This window comes from Polyodon spathula, chromosome 12 (genome assembly GCF_017654505.1).
Source record: "Polyodon spathula isolate WHYD16114869_AA chromosome 12, ASM1765450v1, whole genome shotgun sequence".
Lineage (NCBI taxonomy): Eukaryota > Metazoa > Chordata > Actinopteri > Acipenseriformes > Polyodontidae > Polyodon > Polyodon spathula.
Window position 1 is genome coordinate 36,563,867 of NC_054545.1, and position 19,602 is coordinate 36,583,468.

Sequence of the window (19,602 nt, forward strand, 5' to 3'; positions counted from 1 at the left end):
ATAAGTACTGTACAAGAAAATATTGTATTATTATTATTATTATTATTATTATTATTATTATTTTATTATTATTATTATTATTATTATTATTTTCCCAAGCATGTCATGTTGTCTCTGTGTCAAAGTGCAACAAACTGTACAGTATCATGCCAAACTGTATATTGCACGCTTAGAAAAAACAAATAATAATAATAATAATAATAAATGGGAAGGTTTTAAAATACACTATGCTTGTTTGTGTGCACACGATCTGTAATGCAATCCTTCTGTTTGAACAGAGAGCAAGCTGGCACGCTTTAAAGCAACGCTGCCAAACCCGTCCCTCGGCGGGGGTGCTCAGGTTCCCCGCTGGCCGCTATTGGACACGGCAGATACAAATATATACACGTGTTGTTGTTTTATCTTTAAGACAAAACACAGGCGGGAGTTTCTGTTACATGTGTGTCCTTTTTCAAATCATAACATCTGGGCGCTGAATCCGCACAGAACAAGAGAGACGCTGCAGACACAACTACGCTGGATCGCCTGTTGTCGTTCAGTGTTTTATACGACTGGGGTTTGCTATCGTTTATGCTGCAAGTTTGTTTGTTTGTTTTTTTTTTTTATTTAGATTTTTTGTTTGCTTTGCAAAAATAAAATTTTAAAATGGGAAACGGCGAATCCAGTTTGTTCAGCAGACCGCCCTGCCCCAAACTGTCTTTCCGATTCAAAGGTGCTCAGAGTCTGGCGGTGATTGGCAGTAACGCAGGTGAGTTTGAAACCTTGTTAATGTAGCAGGCTGTGTCTTCTCATACTGCCAGCACACGGGCCGCTGTTCTGCTTGGGAACTGGTCCTGGAGCGATTCTAAACCGCGTATACGGGGAAGTCAAACTTATATGAATACCGACTGCATGTATTATTTAGTGGCCACTTACAGAACTTTGCAAATACAATTAGCCTAATTAACAATGCAATCTGTTATGAAATAATGAAATACAAGCCTATCCATAACAGTCACGTACTAATTAGAGATTCATATCCAGTGATAAAAGGTTGTTGTTTCTTTAGCCCAACACTATGCTACTCAAACCCGCTACCTTCCACACTGCAGCCCAGCACTGAGCTACTCACACCCAACCCACTGCCTTCCACACTGCAGCCCAGCATTCTAACCACTGAGCTACTCAAACCCACTGCCTTCCACACTGCAGCCCAGCACTCTCACCACTGAGCTACTCAAACACACTGCCTTCCACACTGCAGCCCAGCACTCTCAAACTGCCTTCCACGCTGCAGCCCAGCACTCTCACCACTGAGCTACTCAAACCCACTGCCTTCCACACTGCAGCCCAGCACTCTCACCACTGAGCTGCTCAAACACACTGCCTTCCACACTGCAGCCCAGCACTCTCACCACTGAGCTGCTCAAACCCACTGCCTTCCACACTGCAGCCCAGCACTCTCACCACTGAGCTACTCAAACCCACTGCCTTCCACACTGCAGCCCAGCACTCTAACCACTGAGCTACTCAAACCCACTGCCTTCCACACTGCAGCCCAGCACTCTCACCACTGAGCTACTCAAACCCACTGCCTTCCACACTGCAGCCCAGCACTCTCACCACTGAGCTACTCAAACCCACTGCCTTCCACACTGCAGCCCAGCACTCTAACCACTGAGCTACTCAAACCCACTGCCTTCCACACTGCAGCCCAGCACTCTAACCACTGAGCTACTCAAACCCACTGCCTTCCACACTGCAGCCCAGCACTCTAACCACTGAGCTACTCAAACCCACTGCCTTCCACACTGCAGCCCAGCACTCTCACCACTGAGCTACTCAAACCCACTGCCTTCCACACTGCAGCCCAGCACTCTCACCACTGAGCTACTCAAACCCACTGCCTTCCACACTGCAGCCCAGCACTCTCACCACTGAGCTGCTCAAACCCACTGCTTTCCACACTGCAGCCCAGCACTCTAACCACAGAGCTACTCAAACCCACTGCCTTCCACAATGCAGCCCAGCACACTAACCACTGAGCTACTCAAACACACTACCTTTCACACTGCAGCCCAGCACTCTCACCACTGAGCTACTCAAACCCACTGCCTTAAGCTTCTCTAAGCTTCTCTCAAAATCAGTATCTCAGCATATCCCAGTTTCCCAGACCCCTGGAATCCCTCAGCTGGATCAGACCTTCCTGTATCCAGCAGGTAGAGCATTTGCCAGATTTCAAACGCTCATTAGATAAACCTGCCAGTAAAGTGCTCTGAGTGCTGTGAGGCTTAGTCACACTTAACCACTTCACTGTGCCGCTGGTGTCCACTTTTCAAAACTAAACCTGAATTTCTACCAAAAAAAACTTGTGCACAAAAATATAAAATAGTATTTTTTAGCACGGAGATGACATTAGAATTTAAGCAGCCTATGTCAAGTACAACGTGCATATTTCAGTGAACCTTTAAATCCACTAAACCAGTAACAAGCAGAGACCCAGAGTGGTCCATCCCTCAGCACTCGCTATCAAGCTGCTCACAAAGAGGGCTTTACTATGAATGAGTTTACCAGGTCTCAGCCTATCTCACTGGCACATCTCCAGGGAGGCTGAATGATCCCTTTTCTACATTACAGCTAATTGCCTCTAATTAGGACGAGGCTCTGTGTCTGTTCTGTGTGTATTCTTCACCTAATCAAGCCCTGTGAATAATGAATTGACAGGAGAAGCCAGCGTTGATGGACTGGAGCCCAGCTGATTGAATGGAGTTTGCTCTGTGTATTGAGAAGCATTTGAATTTGCTTATTAAACCCTATTGAGTACCATCTATTTAGAAGCAGGGTAATAATATAGTGTAAATAATGAGGCTGCTGGCAGCTTGAACTAGCCCCTGGTGTTTTTTACCTTCAATGTGCGTAAAAACAAAACAATGTGGTGGATCTGTCATAACAATATGGTACAACCTTTTGTGATCTGACCTTATCAAATGGATCCTCACATATTTACAGCTTACTACAGACCACGACATGTTCCATTCTCAAACATTGTTGCGAAACTCAGTGTATAGTTATCTCAGTTCTGTATTAATCCCTTTGTTTGAGTAGTGAAATACAAATGTGCATAAACACACATTCGGACCACACAAGAAATGCCTTTACTGGCACCAGAACACTGTCACGCCGATCTCTCGTTGCTCCATCAGTCTGCAGAAGCACCTCTTGCTGATCTGACAGAATTGCAATATAATGAAATATAATACTGTGTTTCTTCGAGAACAATATGTACATTCGTGTAACTGAATGCAATGTATGCCATGCTGTATGATGCAGTTTTTATTGTAGACATAATATATGAACCCGCAGTGCTCTGGGAAGAGAGTGCTGCCTGATGCACAGATCATTCCGTCATTCACCGCAATTTGCAGTAGATTTACACATCTGTCTGTTTCATGTTAGTTTAGTCTAGCGGGTGCTGTTATGAAGTCTTCAGCTGCTTAAGCAGCAATTATCCAGTGCTGCGTGTCCACTGCTTAGCAACAAGACACTGAGTAGTCGTTTCCAGCTGAAAGGCTTTTCCTTCGAGCCCGTCTGTGCTGCTGAAGAATGGAAGCAGTGAGGGTGCAGGTGGCTCCAGAGATGGGTACTGTTTTAAATCCTGGCTGGAGTGGCTGTGGTGGTTGGTGATACACTGGACCGCAGCATGAAGAGAAGGGTTTTCAATGGGCTTGTCTGTAAACATGCAGGTGTTGCATGAATTGAGCCCGCAGTTGCTCATTTAGTGTGATCCGTTGATCAATAGCCTTTTTCTTCCTGACCAAGGGAGATTCAGGAGGCTTACCATGCTTCTGTTTCTGTAGCTTATAAAAGCTAAAACAGAAATGTAAACCAACGGTGGGGGCAGTATCTAAGTGTTTGCTGTGTTATATTGATAATATTTTACAACAAGCACTTAAAGAAATGTTTTTTAAAAAAACATGAGGCTGTACCTCAGCTGTCCCAAAGCCAGTTCACACAAACCCTGGCAGCGCAGTTTGTCAAGAGAGCGGGAAAAAGTAAGCATGTGATGCATTTATATGGCAATGCTGGCCAAGTCTTATCAGTGCAGTTAAACACAAAGTAGACAGCACTTTGTGTAGAGCAGATGAGCAGCTCTAATGCATAGGAGCCAGAACTCAAAGAGTCTGCTGAGGCTCAGGGGGTGAGACAAGGAAGCTCGAAAAACATCTTTGAAGTTGCTTTTATAGTTAAAGCTTTTCCTAAAATAATTCTAGCTGAAAGGGTAAGACCTGTTTTTGAAAGGTTTTTTTCACATGTATGAAATTCAGGGATACCGCACTGATGAAGTTGACATGCACAGTCAGAGAGCATCAATGTCCAGTCACAGTGTGTGGCACTGGCACTGCCCTTGTCAGGGACTCAAACCCCTATACATGCACCGAACGCCAGAGCAAAACACTTCCTGTTACTCCAGATTAAAATACCTGGTACTAGACTTAGCTGTGGAGTTAGAAATTTGTGCTTCACAATTTGAAGCCAAAATGTTAATATTTATAGCATACAATACTATTGTTATGTGATTGTTTTAATTATTTTTTTTTTACAAAAATAGGTCAGTGGTGGTGTTTGTGTAATAGTCCCAAAACAGTGGTGTCAGAGAGCTTGACCCTGAGAAGACTTTCCCTAATTAATCCTGGGAATTTGTTGCCAATTGAACTGAGACCCCTTTGCCTTCATTTATGGGAACAGAGAGAGTTTGGCAGAATGCTACTCTGTGAATTCTCATCTGTGAGCATATTTTCCCAGGGATGCATTAGTGATTAAAGCAAGTAAAGGACAGAGATGACTGGGAGCCGTGGGAGGTAAGGAATGCAGTTTGGCTCTCCTAGGATGAGACAAGGATAGAAGGAAAAAATGTACAAATCTCTTTCTCAGACTATATAGGCAACAGAGAAGGAACTATTATCCCACATCTTCCACCAAATTACATGGTAAATAAGAGGCAGCTTTTTGTATGAGCAACGCATTAAACTATGTCAGATTCAGAGCTGCTGTAAAGCTTGCAGTGGGATTTATGGACTGGGTTAAAGGATGGGAAGTAACATGACAGCTTGTTTGAATAGATAACAATCTTTTAACAAAGAGCTCGGGCTATGAGGGACTACTTCAGTTCGATTCCTTCATTGCCACCTGATTACTGTTGGCCAGTCTTGCAAAGGTTTTCTTCACTTTGTTTCCCTGTTTCCCAATCAAACTTTCTTAATGATCAAAAACGATTAAACCAAACAAACACAAGTCCAATTGTCATTTCACTCACTATAAACTATTAAAAAAAGGTACAATTTTAATATTATCCAGAAAAATCAAGGGAGAGAGGACAGAGGAAATATTCAGTGCTGGTAATGGTGAAAGCACAAGCCCAAACAGGTTTATACACCTGACATAAGTTTTACCTACTCTGCTAGCCTATAGATTAGTAAATTAGCCTGCAGTGCTATAGGTGTCCAGCAGATGGCAGTGCTGTGATTCTGCAGGCTCTTCACTGCTCTGGAACTCTAAGAATACTGAGTGTTGTTGTTTTTTTCTCTTTTCTTTTATCTCTGGAATTATGTTTACACCCAATCTGTTTTTGAGAAAACCCTGGTGAGGGAGGCGGTGTCGCCCAGCAGCTGCTTGTTATTATTCAGGCAGTGAGTGAGTGTTTACAGAGGGGTGCCAACCCCCACCTTACCCCATTACACCTCCCTGCTGTAGCTGGGCATTGGTCTGCTAGCTTTTCTGCATATTATACAGCAGGCAATCCAAGTGCTTCTCGGACCCACAGTCAAGACAGAATCCTTTCTATAAAATAAGAGTGTGCACGTCTCAAGTCTTTTCTGCCAACTTTTCAAGCATCCATAAAGCTCCCTATAGGACATGTAGAAATGTGATATTCAACACGTTTCATTTAGCAGACATGTTCCACTCTTCAAAGAGTCCAGCAACAGCATTATAATAATGTTGAAGCAATAAGGTAGTTTAAAGTCTGAAAATGCCACGGTCAGCCATCTACTCGTGACAACAGTTAGCCAAACATTCCATGGCCTTAAGATTCTTATCTTGGGATCTTGGAAGTTTATTAAAGGGGGGGGGGGGCTGAGCAAAGGATAAGGAATTTCTAAATAAGATTTGTTTAAAATCTATTTTTAAACAATCTTGTACATGTAATTTTTTTGTTGTATTGTCTTATTTCTCGTATTTTTAGCCAGATTTCCACTGCACTAGCGTCTGTTCTAGAATGCTCAGATCAGGGTTCTGAAAGGTGAGCGATGACATGAGGAGAGTGTAATGACATCATCGTTTATAAAGAGAGGTGGCCTCTACTGGGTCTCGCTAGATTTGTTATCGGAGAGACATGCTTTGAGTTTTGCACGTCATATGGGACATACTGTACGATGCTCGAGTTTTACTATTTTTAAATGTATCTTTTTATCTTTTTAGTGTTTATTTACAAAATTGCCATGCCCAGACTACCACATGTTTTTTTTTTTCTTCATTTGAATTTCCACAAATGATTGTATTTACATATTATCTAAGAGTTTGTTGTTGTTCACTGTGGGCTGCATTTCTCCACAGTTTCCAGTCATACAGATTTAGATTCTGTTAAAGCCTCGATGAAGCTGGTAACCAGGAGACCAGCACAACGTCACAGCTCAACACACTTTTCTAAAAACAAAAAGGGAACGAAATTCTAAATTCAAAATAGATCCAGAAATCCAAGCGGCTGGTTTTATTCCAGTGACAAATCATAATCTTACGGTCTAGAATAAAGGATATTACAACATGGATTTTATGGGGCTTCAGACCCTGTTTTCCACTAAGGCACTGTAATAATTGTAAGGTCAACAAATGAAACCCACATCTTACTGTTCTGTATTTACTGCTGTCTTATGTGTTTTCTTACTCTTAAATTACATTTATTTAAATATTGAATTGAGGCATATATCTGTATGGGTCTATATATCTATTCCTATCTCTATCTATCTATCTATCTATCTATCTATCTATCTATCTATCTATCTATAGAACAGTCTGAGGTGCCTATATCTATCTAGAGTTATATCTATAGATAGATGTAGGGACACTTATCTATTTATCTATCTGAATCTGCATATCTATCAGTGTATCTATCTATGTCTATCTATGTGAATCTATGTACCTGCTATTAATCTCTCAATCTATGAATATATCCAATGAATCTGTCTCTCTCACTCAGTCAGCCCTGTCCTCCTTCTGTCGTATTTCCAGCCCCACTGTCATCCCGTTAATCTTCCTATAATCTTCCCCTGCTATTCATAGCTCTGCCCCAAGAGAACCTCTGTTGGTTTGTTGTCATGGTTGTCATGGTGATACGAGCCTGCCTCTGACCCAAGCTAAGCTTACCTTTGGGATACATATAGGGTCCACTAAACAGTCTTCTTCACACAAACGACATGTGACCGTAATTAGGTACACCGTGGAGGGTCTTCAAATAAACTGAGCATTTATTTAAAGAATAACCGGAAATGAAGGTTCAGTGTGCAGCTGTCTTTCACAAACAGCTACAAGACTCCAATAGTTTGTTGGTTTGAATTCAAATTGGTTCTGGTGGTCTCAGCTCCATCCTCAGCAGACATTAGTCACAAACGCAGCTTGCGGCACACCTGCTTGAGAGAGGCCCAGGGAGGTTAAAGGTCAGCATTGACAGCTTTTCAAACAGCCGAATACAGTACAGAACTGTTCAGCAATGAGACCCACCGTGTGCAGGGCAGCCCTGTTCTACTGTAGCTGCCTGACACACAGGGGTCACCCCTTTCTTCAGATCTAGCGGTGCACGCAGGTGCAGTAAATGTTTTATGAAGCTTGTTCTGATAGCATTGTCCTGACATGCCGCCCAGCTGCTTGCTGCCATGACAGTGCTTAGTTAAACATTTAAACCAGGCTCTGTTATTCATTCCTGGCTTTGTCTTGTGTTAACAGCACACTTGTTTCCAGTGAGCACAGTCTGTGCTTGTGGCCATTTAAACTGAACCCATCAGCCAGAGAGCCGGTAAAACTCTCCCTGCCAGTACAGACGTTTGCTGCCCCTCTTATAGTAATCCCAGCATCGCCAGTGTCAGGCCATAACTAGCAGATGAACCGTCCTGCCCACAAATGGCCTGTCTCTGAGTAGGACAGTCTTAAAGCATGGGCTTCAGCACAGGAGGGTAAACTAATATCCCTGTGCAGCAGCTTTTCTAAGAGTGTGTCCTCTCTCTAAACTCTTTAGTGAGGACTCTCCCTACTGCTCTTGGGATCCCCACTCTGCCTTATCTTATACAATCTTGTTTCCGAGGCGCGCCCTAGAGAAGGTTTGAGTTTAAGGTCGGCTGTTTTTACCTCGTTCGAAAGGTCAACTTCTATGCTCTGATTATTGTCTGTCTATCACACTTAACATGTTAAAGTCCTTGCTTGCTAGAGATCAGGGGTTGCCAAACTTGGCCCCTCCGCTCCTGGTCTTTGATCCAACCATGTTCTAAATTGTTTAATCAAGCAAATGAATCCTCCATCCACACCCTGAAGTAGTTAATTATAGAATTGTACCTGTTAAACCTGGAGTGGAATGGCCCTCCAGGACCGTGATTGGACACCTCTGCTATAGACCTTTCAATAAACCCAAACACTGAGTGCAGGTAGTGAGTTAGCAAGAGGGATCTATCCATCAATAACCTATACAGGCCAGACCAGAGAAAGAGACCCAGACAGGCAGACAGACACAGGCAGACAGGGCAAACTGTATGGAGACCTAGTTGATAAGGCGACCTGGCATGTGTTCGGGAGTGGCCCTGCAAAGCGCTGGCAGGCCTGGCTCTGTGGACTCTGTGTAAAGCAAGCTGCTCACAGTGACCCGGGAGCCCTGTGACTTTAACAATAGACAAGGCTGCTGATGGAGCGAACGGCAGCTGCACAGCGGAGCTCTGTGTTCAGCTGGGGGCAGGTATCAGTCAGAGCTCTGTGTTCAGCCTAGGGCAGATATCAGTCTCTCTACTGCAAGCACAAGGTAGCTCGGAACATCAGTAGATTGCTTTGAAACTCAGCAGTCACTGAACTTTCTGAGCAATCTCCTTTAGATAGTGAGCACACATGTTCTGGGTCATTAATATAGATACATGCGCGGAGGGAGAGCGGGAGCACAAAGCACTGGGGGGACAACACCTTTTTATAAGAATAATTTCAATGCTGACCAGTGCAAACCACAAAACATCAAGGGACTTGACGATATGCGACCCTGAAGGGTTGAGCACTTGCCCATAGCCAACAGCCTTGCCCTCACCCATTGCATGTGCCAGCAACACTATTGAGCACTGGTCTAGTTACATTGCAAAAAAAGCCTGTGCACCTGAGCTATATTATATATTACAAATTATGCCCTTAAGGGTAGCATAGACTTAAACAGTTCCTATCGACATCTTAATATGGAGGGGAGGTTCCTTGCATCAGAATTAAAGGGAAAGTATTTCCTTTACAACGTTGATTTTAAGTACAGGTGTTTTATGTGTTTGTAACTTGTATATACTGTTCCTATGAAATACATGTGTCATTTACAATACTGCTGATAGTAACCCTTTTAGAGCTGTTTGAATGGAGCGCAACATTGAAACACACACTCTGTCATCCCTCGAAGATGCTGATTCCTCGATGTACACCGTTATGATGCCAGGTTGATAACAGCTCTCAAAAGTGGGCATTTCACAACTGGCAGTGATTTAAACCTGCCTGTTCCATGTCTAGGGCACATGTTTACCTTGACAGCTTCCAAACAGGAAAAATCAAGACTGTCTGCAGAAACAGGTCATTGTTTAAGAGCACTGTGTGTACCCCTCTATCCCACACTGTAAGATAACCCTAGCCCTAACCCTTTATGCCTCACTGTAACTCCTCAAATCTCCGTTATTCTGTCCCCTCTATACCTGCCTCACTAACAGTGCCCCCCCCAACTCTCCCTCAATCTATACCCCTCTATACTGTAACAGAGCCCCCAAATCTCTTTCAATCTGTACCCCGCAATACTGTAACAGAGCCTCCAACTCTCCCTCAATCTGAACCCCTCTATACTGTAACCTTAGCCCCCAACACTCCGTCAATCTGTAGCCTCTATACTGTAACAGAGCCCCCAACACTCCCTCAATCTGTACCCCATCTATACTGTAATAGAGCCCCCAAGTCTCCCTCAATCTGTACCCCTCTATACTGTAACAGAGCCCCCAACACTCCCTCAATCTGTACCCCATCTATACTGTAACAGAGCCCCCAACTCTCCCTCAATCTGTACCCTTTATACTGTAACCTTAGCCCCCAACACTCCCTCAGTCTGTACCCTCTATACTGTTCCTCATTGTAACAGACCTCCCAACTAAGTACAGCTTAACATGTAAATAGATCAACAGTGGCCAAAACATGCCTGCTTTGTCATAGTTTTATTTTTGCAAATGTGTTTTTAAAGGGTGAGATCCCCCTAAAACTTGTCAGCTAATCTTCCACCCCCTCACTACAGCTTCAAGAGCTCTGGGGTATAATTAGCCATCGAGAACGTGGAAGATGTGGGCCAGGGGATAATTCAAGTTCCAGCAGGCGTTCTAGTAAAAGAGAAATGATTGTGACATCACGATCTGGCTAATTGTCTTCTAATTGCTATTCAACTCACTCATAGCTCTTTAGTCCATCCATAATGTGCTGCACTGAACATTATTAGCAGTTTAATCTGCTACTCTGGTGAAGAATGTGCTATTGTTTCTTTTGTTCTGCTTCACTGATCACTGGGTCCTCTCATATCCTGTACTGAGTTATCTATACTAGTACTGCATTGCATTAGCTGGCTCTCACATCCCCAATATTGAGTTCTCTATAATGCCAGTTGAACTTGCTAGCTTTGAACCACCCTTCCAGCCCCACCTGTTTTCACTGTGTGAGACACTAACTCCATTGTGAAATATAGAGAGCACTGTCTCAGTACTGAGGGCTACAGGTGGATTAGAGGAATGCTGCTATCCAGTTTTGTAAACAAGAAAAAATATTTTTAGCATCAAGCTTTTCAAATCTCTTTTGTTATATTTTGCTGGACGGCACAGTTGGGCGGGTGGCACACAGGGATTGGTTTGTGCCTATGAAAGGCAAGGGAATATCGTCACTGGTGTCTTCATTAATTAGGATAGTTATTTGCAAAGCCCACTGATGCAACAGGCAGATTCTAGATATCGTGTTGCTTCAGCTCTAGATCTGGTTCATTTTTTTTGTATTTCATGTCTCTCAACGTCTCCAATAATACTGAGAAAATAGAACAAGAAATTGTGTGAACCTAATGTGGCCATTTGCCCATCAATCCTCGTAACTCGTTGGGTCTTAAAGGACCTCAATGATTCAGTATCAGCAACAAGGCACACAGGTGAATACGGTACACTGCAAGAGCTAGAAGTTAGAAGATGATGACAGATCTGGCTGCGTCTCGATGGGGGAGAGGGCATTTGGAAGGGGTCCCCACCGGAAACCCAAGCCGGTCTGGGTGCTGCACACATCCCAGCTGCTTTTCAATGGAAGCAGGCTCTCCGCTCCCTTCTGCAGGAATAGGAGCACCTGCTCTAATTACCTGCCCACAGTGATAAGAACATTGATCTGATCACATAACCACCTAGCAGGCTATACTCACGCAGGCAGACAGTGACAGCCCGGTCAGCACTGACAAGACAGAGCAGACCTCCAGAGAGGTACGAGAGAACTTTAACCCCAGCTAACCCCATTCTGAAGCACAGCGATGGATGACAGGCTGATCCGTGGGGATACTGTGTGGGACTGGGACTGTCTACCGGTGTCGAGGAACACTCCAAGAGCAGGTAACAAGAATGCAAAAGCTGGGTTAACCTGCTAGCACTGGAAATTATGTTTGATTGAGTGCTCCTCACATTGTAGAACTGTGAGTCCAGTCATCACACACTGCTGTCTGGGACGGTTTGATTGGTATGTCTTTCTTCGTGGGAAGTACTTGGCTATTCACGTTCATATTGCGCTAATGTCCTAGGGGTTTGTATTTTAGCATCTGAATGTTAGGAGGCACTTGAAGATGTGACTGCAACCAGGGCTCCATTCTTACATTCTTATTTATAAATGGCGTGGAAATATGACTTGAGGCCGAGGGCAGGAGACTCTTCTTTACACACTGTCGGAGGTATGGAAATGGTTACCTAGCCATGTTGCTGATGCTGAATCACTGGGGTTCTTTATGACTTGACTTGACAAAGTTTTGAGGTCCATCAGCTAGCTAGAAACTGAACGAGCATTGGTAGATTGAATGGCCTCCTTTTGATTGCAAATTTCTGTATATCTCCCTTTTTTAGCGCATATTAGCTACTATCACCTTCCTGTTGCTTCATTTACACTGTGCAGTAGCATCATGTGTCAACAAAGAGATGATTTAAAATGGTCATGCTAGATCAGGGTCAGGGCAGGATTGTTAGTTTTAAATCTATTGCTCTCCTATTCTAAAATTCTGCCTGTCATGCCATAGTTATTAGCAGTGCTACCTTTAGAGGTAATTAAGCAGTGTCACCTTTATCACATTTGCACTGACATTTAATGCCATTATGTATCTGCGGAAGATTTAAGTGCAAAACTTATAAAAACATTTTTGGACACCGTTTGGAAGGCTATTGCAGAGTGAGCCCATGATGAAAATACCACATGTGCGGGTATTTCCTATAATTCCATTTTAAGAATAAAAAGGAAATCCCCCTTATTTAATTTTCTGCCGTGCTTTCTAATTTCGAATGAAGCTTGCAGAAGTCGCTCATAGCTTCCTAAGAGAGCCTTCCAGGCAAGAGGAAACTGCGTCTGGAGCCCCTTGTAAACAAGCAAGCCTTATTGCTGATAAGGTGACAATTTGTGTGATTGCAATTTAAAGAGCAAAGGTTTTATGATTAGTATTAAAGCATTGTGAATATAAAATGCCCTCTTAATGCTTGCTGTATAATTCCAATGTAACGATGGCAGGCAGCTTGAGCGGCTCCAAGGGGTCACAGTGTGGGCTGGTGTTCCTCCCGGAGTGGAGTGAATCCTGCATCTCACTGGCCACTTTATAACTGTGCAATTTCTTACTGCACTTGAGGAGAGCGGTGCTCTGACTCCTATCCTGAACCTCATCACTACAGACCAGTTATGTGGCAGCTGCTAATAATAGCAAAAGCCATTTCCACCTTGCTTAGAAGGCTGTGGTCTGCTCACCAGCTCCTGACAGCGGTAGCGCACTCATCTTTAACCCTTCTTGGTGATTTTCATGAACACTTCCGAATTGTGTATTCCCTCGACCCAGGATTATACTTAGGATTAAGTGATCCCTGGGACTCCTACACCTGTAGATAGTGCTCCACAGCTTCTCCTAATAAACCCTTCCAGCAACTACATGAAACAGTAAAGTGTATGTCAGTCTGCAGTGCTGCTCTGTACGCCTCCGCTGCTCTTTGCAGTGAGTCATCCAGTCAGACAGTCAGGTTTGTTAATAGCTCAAACTTGCCATTCCTCTCCCAGCTAACTGACAGGGTCCTTACATTACTCCCAGGGAGGGGAAGCTTTGTGAAGGACCCCAGGGTGCTCCTTGGTGTTCAGGGGCACAGTTCAGGTAATAATGCCTCAGTAGCAACAATATAAGAAGCTGATAGTGTGGACTTTCACCTGCTCTGGCTGCATCATAAGATGAGATCTATGTATGTATGTATGTACGTACTCACTTACAGTCTAGTTTACCTGCTCTACCCGTCTGTAACCACTAGATTGCCCTGCCCCATACTAAAGAACTGCTCTTACAGTGCAACTGCAGGCCAGCATGACTAGAACTGTGTTGTCACCACAGGCACTATTAACAATGCTGTATTTAAATGTGACTTTAAATAAAATGTTAAAAAACAGAGAGATACCCAGGGAGGGGAGGTTGTAAAACACACGTTTAAAATGACAGACAGACAGAAAGAAAGAAAGAAAGAAAGTCACAAACTCATAGAACCGGATTTTTTTTTTAAAAGCCCATAAATATTAATTTTGGTTTTCATCCCAGACCCAGATCCCATCGTCCTAGTCCAGTGAGATTTAGGGTTCTGTTTATTCCAAATATTTTGATAAAAACATAAGTGGGTGATTTAGTGTTCAGATTCGGCAGCCACAAGGCAGGGTTTGCAAACCCCAGAAATGTGGAGCTTGGGAAATGATTTTCCAGACAAAATCGTAAATTTGAATTCTGTGGTGAGGATGAAACTGAATTTGCTTCAAGGCAGATTTGTTTTTAATATTTACCACAAATATTCTTCAAACAAGAGGCCACTGTAAGTGAAGTACCTCTGTTTGAAAACCTGGGCTGCAGGTTTCCCTTAAATGTATGGCAATTCATTTCCACACTACTGTCGTACAACGTACTGAGGCTGTAAACTCACAATGAAAATATGTCTAACAAAGTGGCAGATTCATCAGGTATTGTTTGTGAATGTAGAGCACTGGCCATGGCCAGACACACTTCAGACAGGTGATACAGTAGGTGTGCTCCTGTCACTGCACCTGAAAGGCCACCCCTCACTGTCATTCAATCCTGGGTGTCTCCCACTCAGTGACAGACCCTTGTAATCAACTCAGCGATGCTGTACAGCTACTCCTGCAGTTCAGTCCTGTTCGTAGTTGAAGCAGATCCACTTCATCCCCATGCATACCCATGGCCTGCTTCCAGAACAGTCTGAAGCCTTTGTTGTAGGATAATCACAGAACAGCCAGCTAGTTAATGGATTGATCTCTGAAACCCACTTTGGAAGCCAAAGGAACTCATCCAAGGAAGAAAAAAAAAACAAGGAAAACAAGAAGCCGTGTTTTTTCAATCAAAGCTGAATTTCCTGAAGCACTGTGTCTAACTGCCTGTTGCTCTTGGCTTCTGTTTGTGATGAGGAGGAATCGAGCAAACAATGGGATGGCTGGGGGAAGCGGGGCTGATGTGCCACATCTGCTCAGAGTAGAACAGGCTCCTTGTAGGTCTGCTTTGCAGTAACAGGCTCGATCCAGCCGGTTGCTTGTGCTGCTGGGGTAAAACTTACGAGAAACCCAAAGCCAAAATGTCTGTTTGTTCTGCAAACGTCCTTGCAAGACATGGTATTGTATTCAATCGATCTAAAACAACTTTGTCTGATCTAAATGGTACCCTCCAGCCACAGGAAGACAGGAGGCTTGAATTGTAAACTCAGTTACTCTGTTGGCCCTCGCAGTTGTTTCACAAATTGAAACCAGAAGCTCACTCACCAGCAACAAAGTGTCTTGCCACCAGTACCAGCTTTCCACGCTGTCGCAATGAAGGCCGAGCATGACTATAGCTTTGTTTCTGTTCTGTTCTGTTGTGTTTCCATAACGTCCGGCACAATCAGCTTGCAGAGATGTACAGACAGCATTGCTGCACATTTAAGGTGGTCTGCAGTTATCAAGACTCTTCTTTTAAACCCTTAAAACCCTTTAAACCCTTAAACCCAAAAGTCATGCTCTACCTTAAATGGTAACGAGGTACCAACAACAGGGCACTGCAATCTTACTGTGGCTTTCAAGAACCTCCTAGGAGTTGCAAAGGGAAGTCTTGGATACTGACTGCCTTCTCACTGGGACTTAATTCTGGACAGGGGACTAAGGGGGTTACATTCAGGTGGTATCTTTCCTGCTGTGATTTCACATTGGTTCACATGACAAAAAAAAAAAAAAAAAAAAACACTTAACCACTGAATAACTGAAGCCCTGGTTTCACAGACACTGCAAAGTGTCGCTGAGTCATTTACTGTGCAAGACATTTCTTAAGGGCATTGTGACGCAGTTTAGTTTGTTCTCGGAAATGTCCTCCTGTTCCTATTCAAGGGGGTTGGGGGGTGGATGAGAATTTTTTTTTTTTTTAGTAATCAAAGAGCCCTGTTGAAGTGTCTTCATTAGCATGTGCGTCCATCTGAAGTATTAGCTCAGGTTCTCCCTATTGAGACACCAGCATTACTTCCTACAGCATGAAAGCTGTTTCTGCTCTAACAACCTGCTTTACAGCTATGGAAGCATCATGATTTGAGCAACTTCCAAAAGGTTGCTTTGCTGCATGCTGACGCATGTTTCATGGCATCTAGCGTGACAATGCATCTTTAATGAAACGATAATACACTGCTCAACCTGGGATGCCTGGCTGCAGCATATAGAATGAATGATGCATCATTTCTATTGTGCTCTTGTGAAATGTGGGCACACAATGTATTTGCCTTGGCTAGGATGGGCCACTGGAAATGCCACTGGTATGATGGAAATCACATTATTTTATTAATATCGAGCTGCTTTCTATTATTTAACACATTCGGGATGGAAGGTCATATCAATTTAAAGTGCAATTTGTCTGTAAAACTTCTAAAAATTGTTTTGAAAAAAATAAAGCAAAACAAGCAGGAGGGCAGACAGTGATCAGACAGCAATGAGGTCGAGGGTTCATACCCAGCCTCCACCCTGTTACACTGAGCAGGAGGGCAGGCAGCAGGAAAAAGAGTATTCAGAGCAGGGTCGGGCCCCTGCCAGCACCAGCTGGGGATCACCTTTCCTGATCGGGAAGCGCACAGTGACCCACGGGCAGGGGGAAGCTCTGCTTATTAATTAGAGATCCTTGTGTTGAGAATGTGAAATAACATCCGGCACATTGAGAGATAGGCTTATCCGGACAGCACACAAGCTGCTGCAGGATAGGAGGGCAGCTTGTTCAGGATTGGGGGAGACGGCCAATAGGAAGTTGTTTGAACGAAGACAAACATCACGATTGGCCATCGTGGTGAATCGGACTCTCGATTCGTTGTCTGAGTTTATGAAATTCCATTGTCAGTTTGTGTAGGTTAAAAGATATAAACAACTACTGTTAAAAAAAAAAGATGTACTGAATACACGGTACATTTACTATGCACGATTCTGTGTTTCTTGAATAATCCAAACCTGTCGGGGGATCAGCGTCACAAAATCCTTAAGCGACTTTCATGTTTTATTCTTGAGAAAGATTAAACAAGGCTTTAATTATTATACCATAGCAACAGCTGAATCATTTAGTTTGTTTTAGCTTTCGTTAAGGGATGTATGTGTTTTTTTTGGGTTGCGGTAATCTGAAAAATCTGCCTAACACATTTTTGACAGACTTCCTTTAAAATCACTCCAATTAAAAGCAAATGTGGGGGCACTTTAATTTTGTAGAGAAACTGGATTGGCAGAAAGGTTTAAAATCCACAACTTTATTTCATTATAACCGTCTGTATCAGCCTGGCACTGTCCACACTGCATGAAATAATGGTCTGATTTACAGTCTGTTTACACTGACGTAGCGTGGTTTACTTATGGTATTTATGCAATAGTGTTTTTTGCATGCAAGAAACTCATTGTCACCATTTTAATTGACATTAAATGATGTGCAGCAGTTCATACGGGCTCGTGATTAAGGGTTAAAACACCTCATTTCCCTGCAAATCATTGCAATATGTTAAATAAAATTAAATTAAAAAAAGTTTATTGCTGCAAATGTCATACGTTTTGAAAAAAAATAAGCATTAATGAGTCGACCAGAACGGCAATTATTCTATGTGTTCAGTGCAGGAGAGACAGGAGAAGTCGGTGACATTTAGTGTCCTACTTAACCAGGCATGCCAAGGATTTGACTTTCCAACACAGAACTGGAATCACAGGGTAGTTGTATTCCTGCTATAGAGTTTTAGAAATAGCTGTTGCCTTTTTATTTCTCGTAAAATGCATTTGGTACAAAGCAGGTGCACGACAAATATGGTTTTGCTTCCCGTGCTCGGATCGTTTATAACTTCAATCATACATTTGAAATGTAAAACTTCAAAGTTTTGGCTGGTGCCATTACCATGACTACAATGTGATGAAGTGACACACTCACACGCTGAAACGTCTGTCTAACTGCGTTTTTTTGTAAAGGCAGTGATGCCCTTTCTGGAAGTACCAGATTATGGAGTTTGTAAACTGTGGGTGAAGGGGGTTGTTTTGAAAGGGTTTTCAGTGACTCATAAACAGGAGGGTTCATGTGACAGACCTTTCCTTTCACAGATCACCGGAGGTTGTAAGAGTTCTTATATGTAAGATGTATAATTTTTCTGAACTTTTTTTCGCCATGTGCCAGTGCACTGAGGCAGCAGCATGACTCCCGAGCCTGACTGCTAAAGAGGGGTTGGATGGCATCTCTCCACTGCAGGGAAGGTCACTTGGAGTTACCCAAAACATGCAATCTGCTGAAAGCCTTTCAATCACTCCAGTGTTCAAGCGAGTGGCATTATACAAGGCAAGTGATATTTTATTGTGTTGCAGGCTTTCTCTTATAAAAGTTTACCCTGGCTTATTATTCTTTACAATGCTTAACACTTCTTTCACTAGGCTTTATTGCACTTTCCTATGCTTTCACTATGGTAAACTTCAATAAGAGATTGTAGGAGCTGTCTGATGGTACGTTTAAGAGCATGCCAGGGGGCAGACATGAAATTAGGATAAAACCAAACCACATATCATGCTGACAGTAGATCAGTTGTTATTTTTTTCTCCAAGCCTGCCTCCATCAATAAAGATGGCGGGAGATGGGATGAACCCATGCTCTCCAAGCATGCCTCCATCAATGAAAATGACAGGAGACGGGAAGAGCCCATGCTCTCCAAGCATGCCTCCATCAATGAAGATGGTGGGAGATGGGAAGAACCCATGTTCTCCAAGCATGCCTCCATCAATGAAGATGGCGGGAGATGGGAAGAGCCCATGCTGTCCCAGCATGCCTCCATCAATGAAGATGGCGGGAGATGGGATGAACCCATGCTCTCCAAGCATGCCTCCATCAATGAAAATGACAGGAGATGGGAAGAGCCCATGCTCTCCAAGCATGCCTCCATCAATGAAGATGGTGGGAGATGGGAAGAACCCATGCTCTCCAAGCATGCCTCCATCAATGAAGATGGCAGGAGATGGGAAGAGCCCATGCTGTCCAAGCATGCCTCCATTCATCAGTGCAGTCAATTTGCATGATTTAGCAGATTCCAGATGCAACACCCATCAGATTCATTCGACCAGCGTATTCAGAGAGCCAATCATCTTGGACTCCATATGTATGGGCTGTGATGTACTGTTCATACTGGTATCAGTGTTCATTTTACTGCAATTAATCTGACCACCACTGCCCTACAACTGCTATGGATCTCTTAACATTTTCATCGTCTTTTATAGATCAAAAGTAAAATATAGGAAAGAGAAAAAAAAGAATGTATAGTATTTATTTTCTTAATAGTGCATACATTGGCCAACTTATTCAAACAGATCCACTATCCTAATTTAAACGATTATTCAAGTGGACAGTGTTTATGTGTGACTTTTAATCTATGGACACTTCTCCACAGCAAAACATAAACTGTGTTAATGAAGTCGTGCTGTATGGTGTTATTCTGTTCGGAATGTTTGCTTTAAAATTCTTGCCCGTATTCTGCTTTCTGTCAACAAAAAAATGAATCCTGTTGGCTGACTGCAAAGCTATTCCAGTGCTGTGTGTTGAATTGTGACGTGAAGTGATTC

The 19,602-nt window shown here is 43.2% G+C and overlaps 1 protein-coding gene across 1 annotated transcript in view; it reads left to right on the forward strand.

The window, feature by feature from the left end:
- Positions 1-568: 568 nt before the first annotated feature.
- LOC121323883 (E3 ubiquitin-protein ligase NEURL1B-like) overlaps positions 569-19,602 on the forward strand; it is a 48,188-nt gene continuing 29,154 nt past the window's right edge. Inside the window, exon 1 of the mRNA XM_041265199.1 lies at positions 569-748. Coding sequence (XP_041121133.1) covers positions 646-748 — 103 coding nt within the window. The 5' untranslated portion in view covers positions 569-645. The remainder of the gene's footprint in view (positions 749-19,602) is intronic.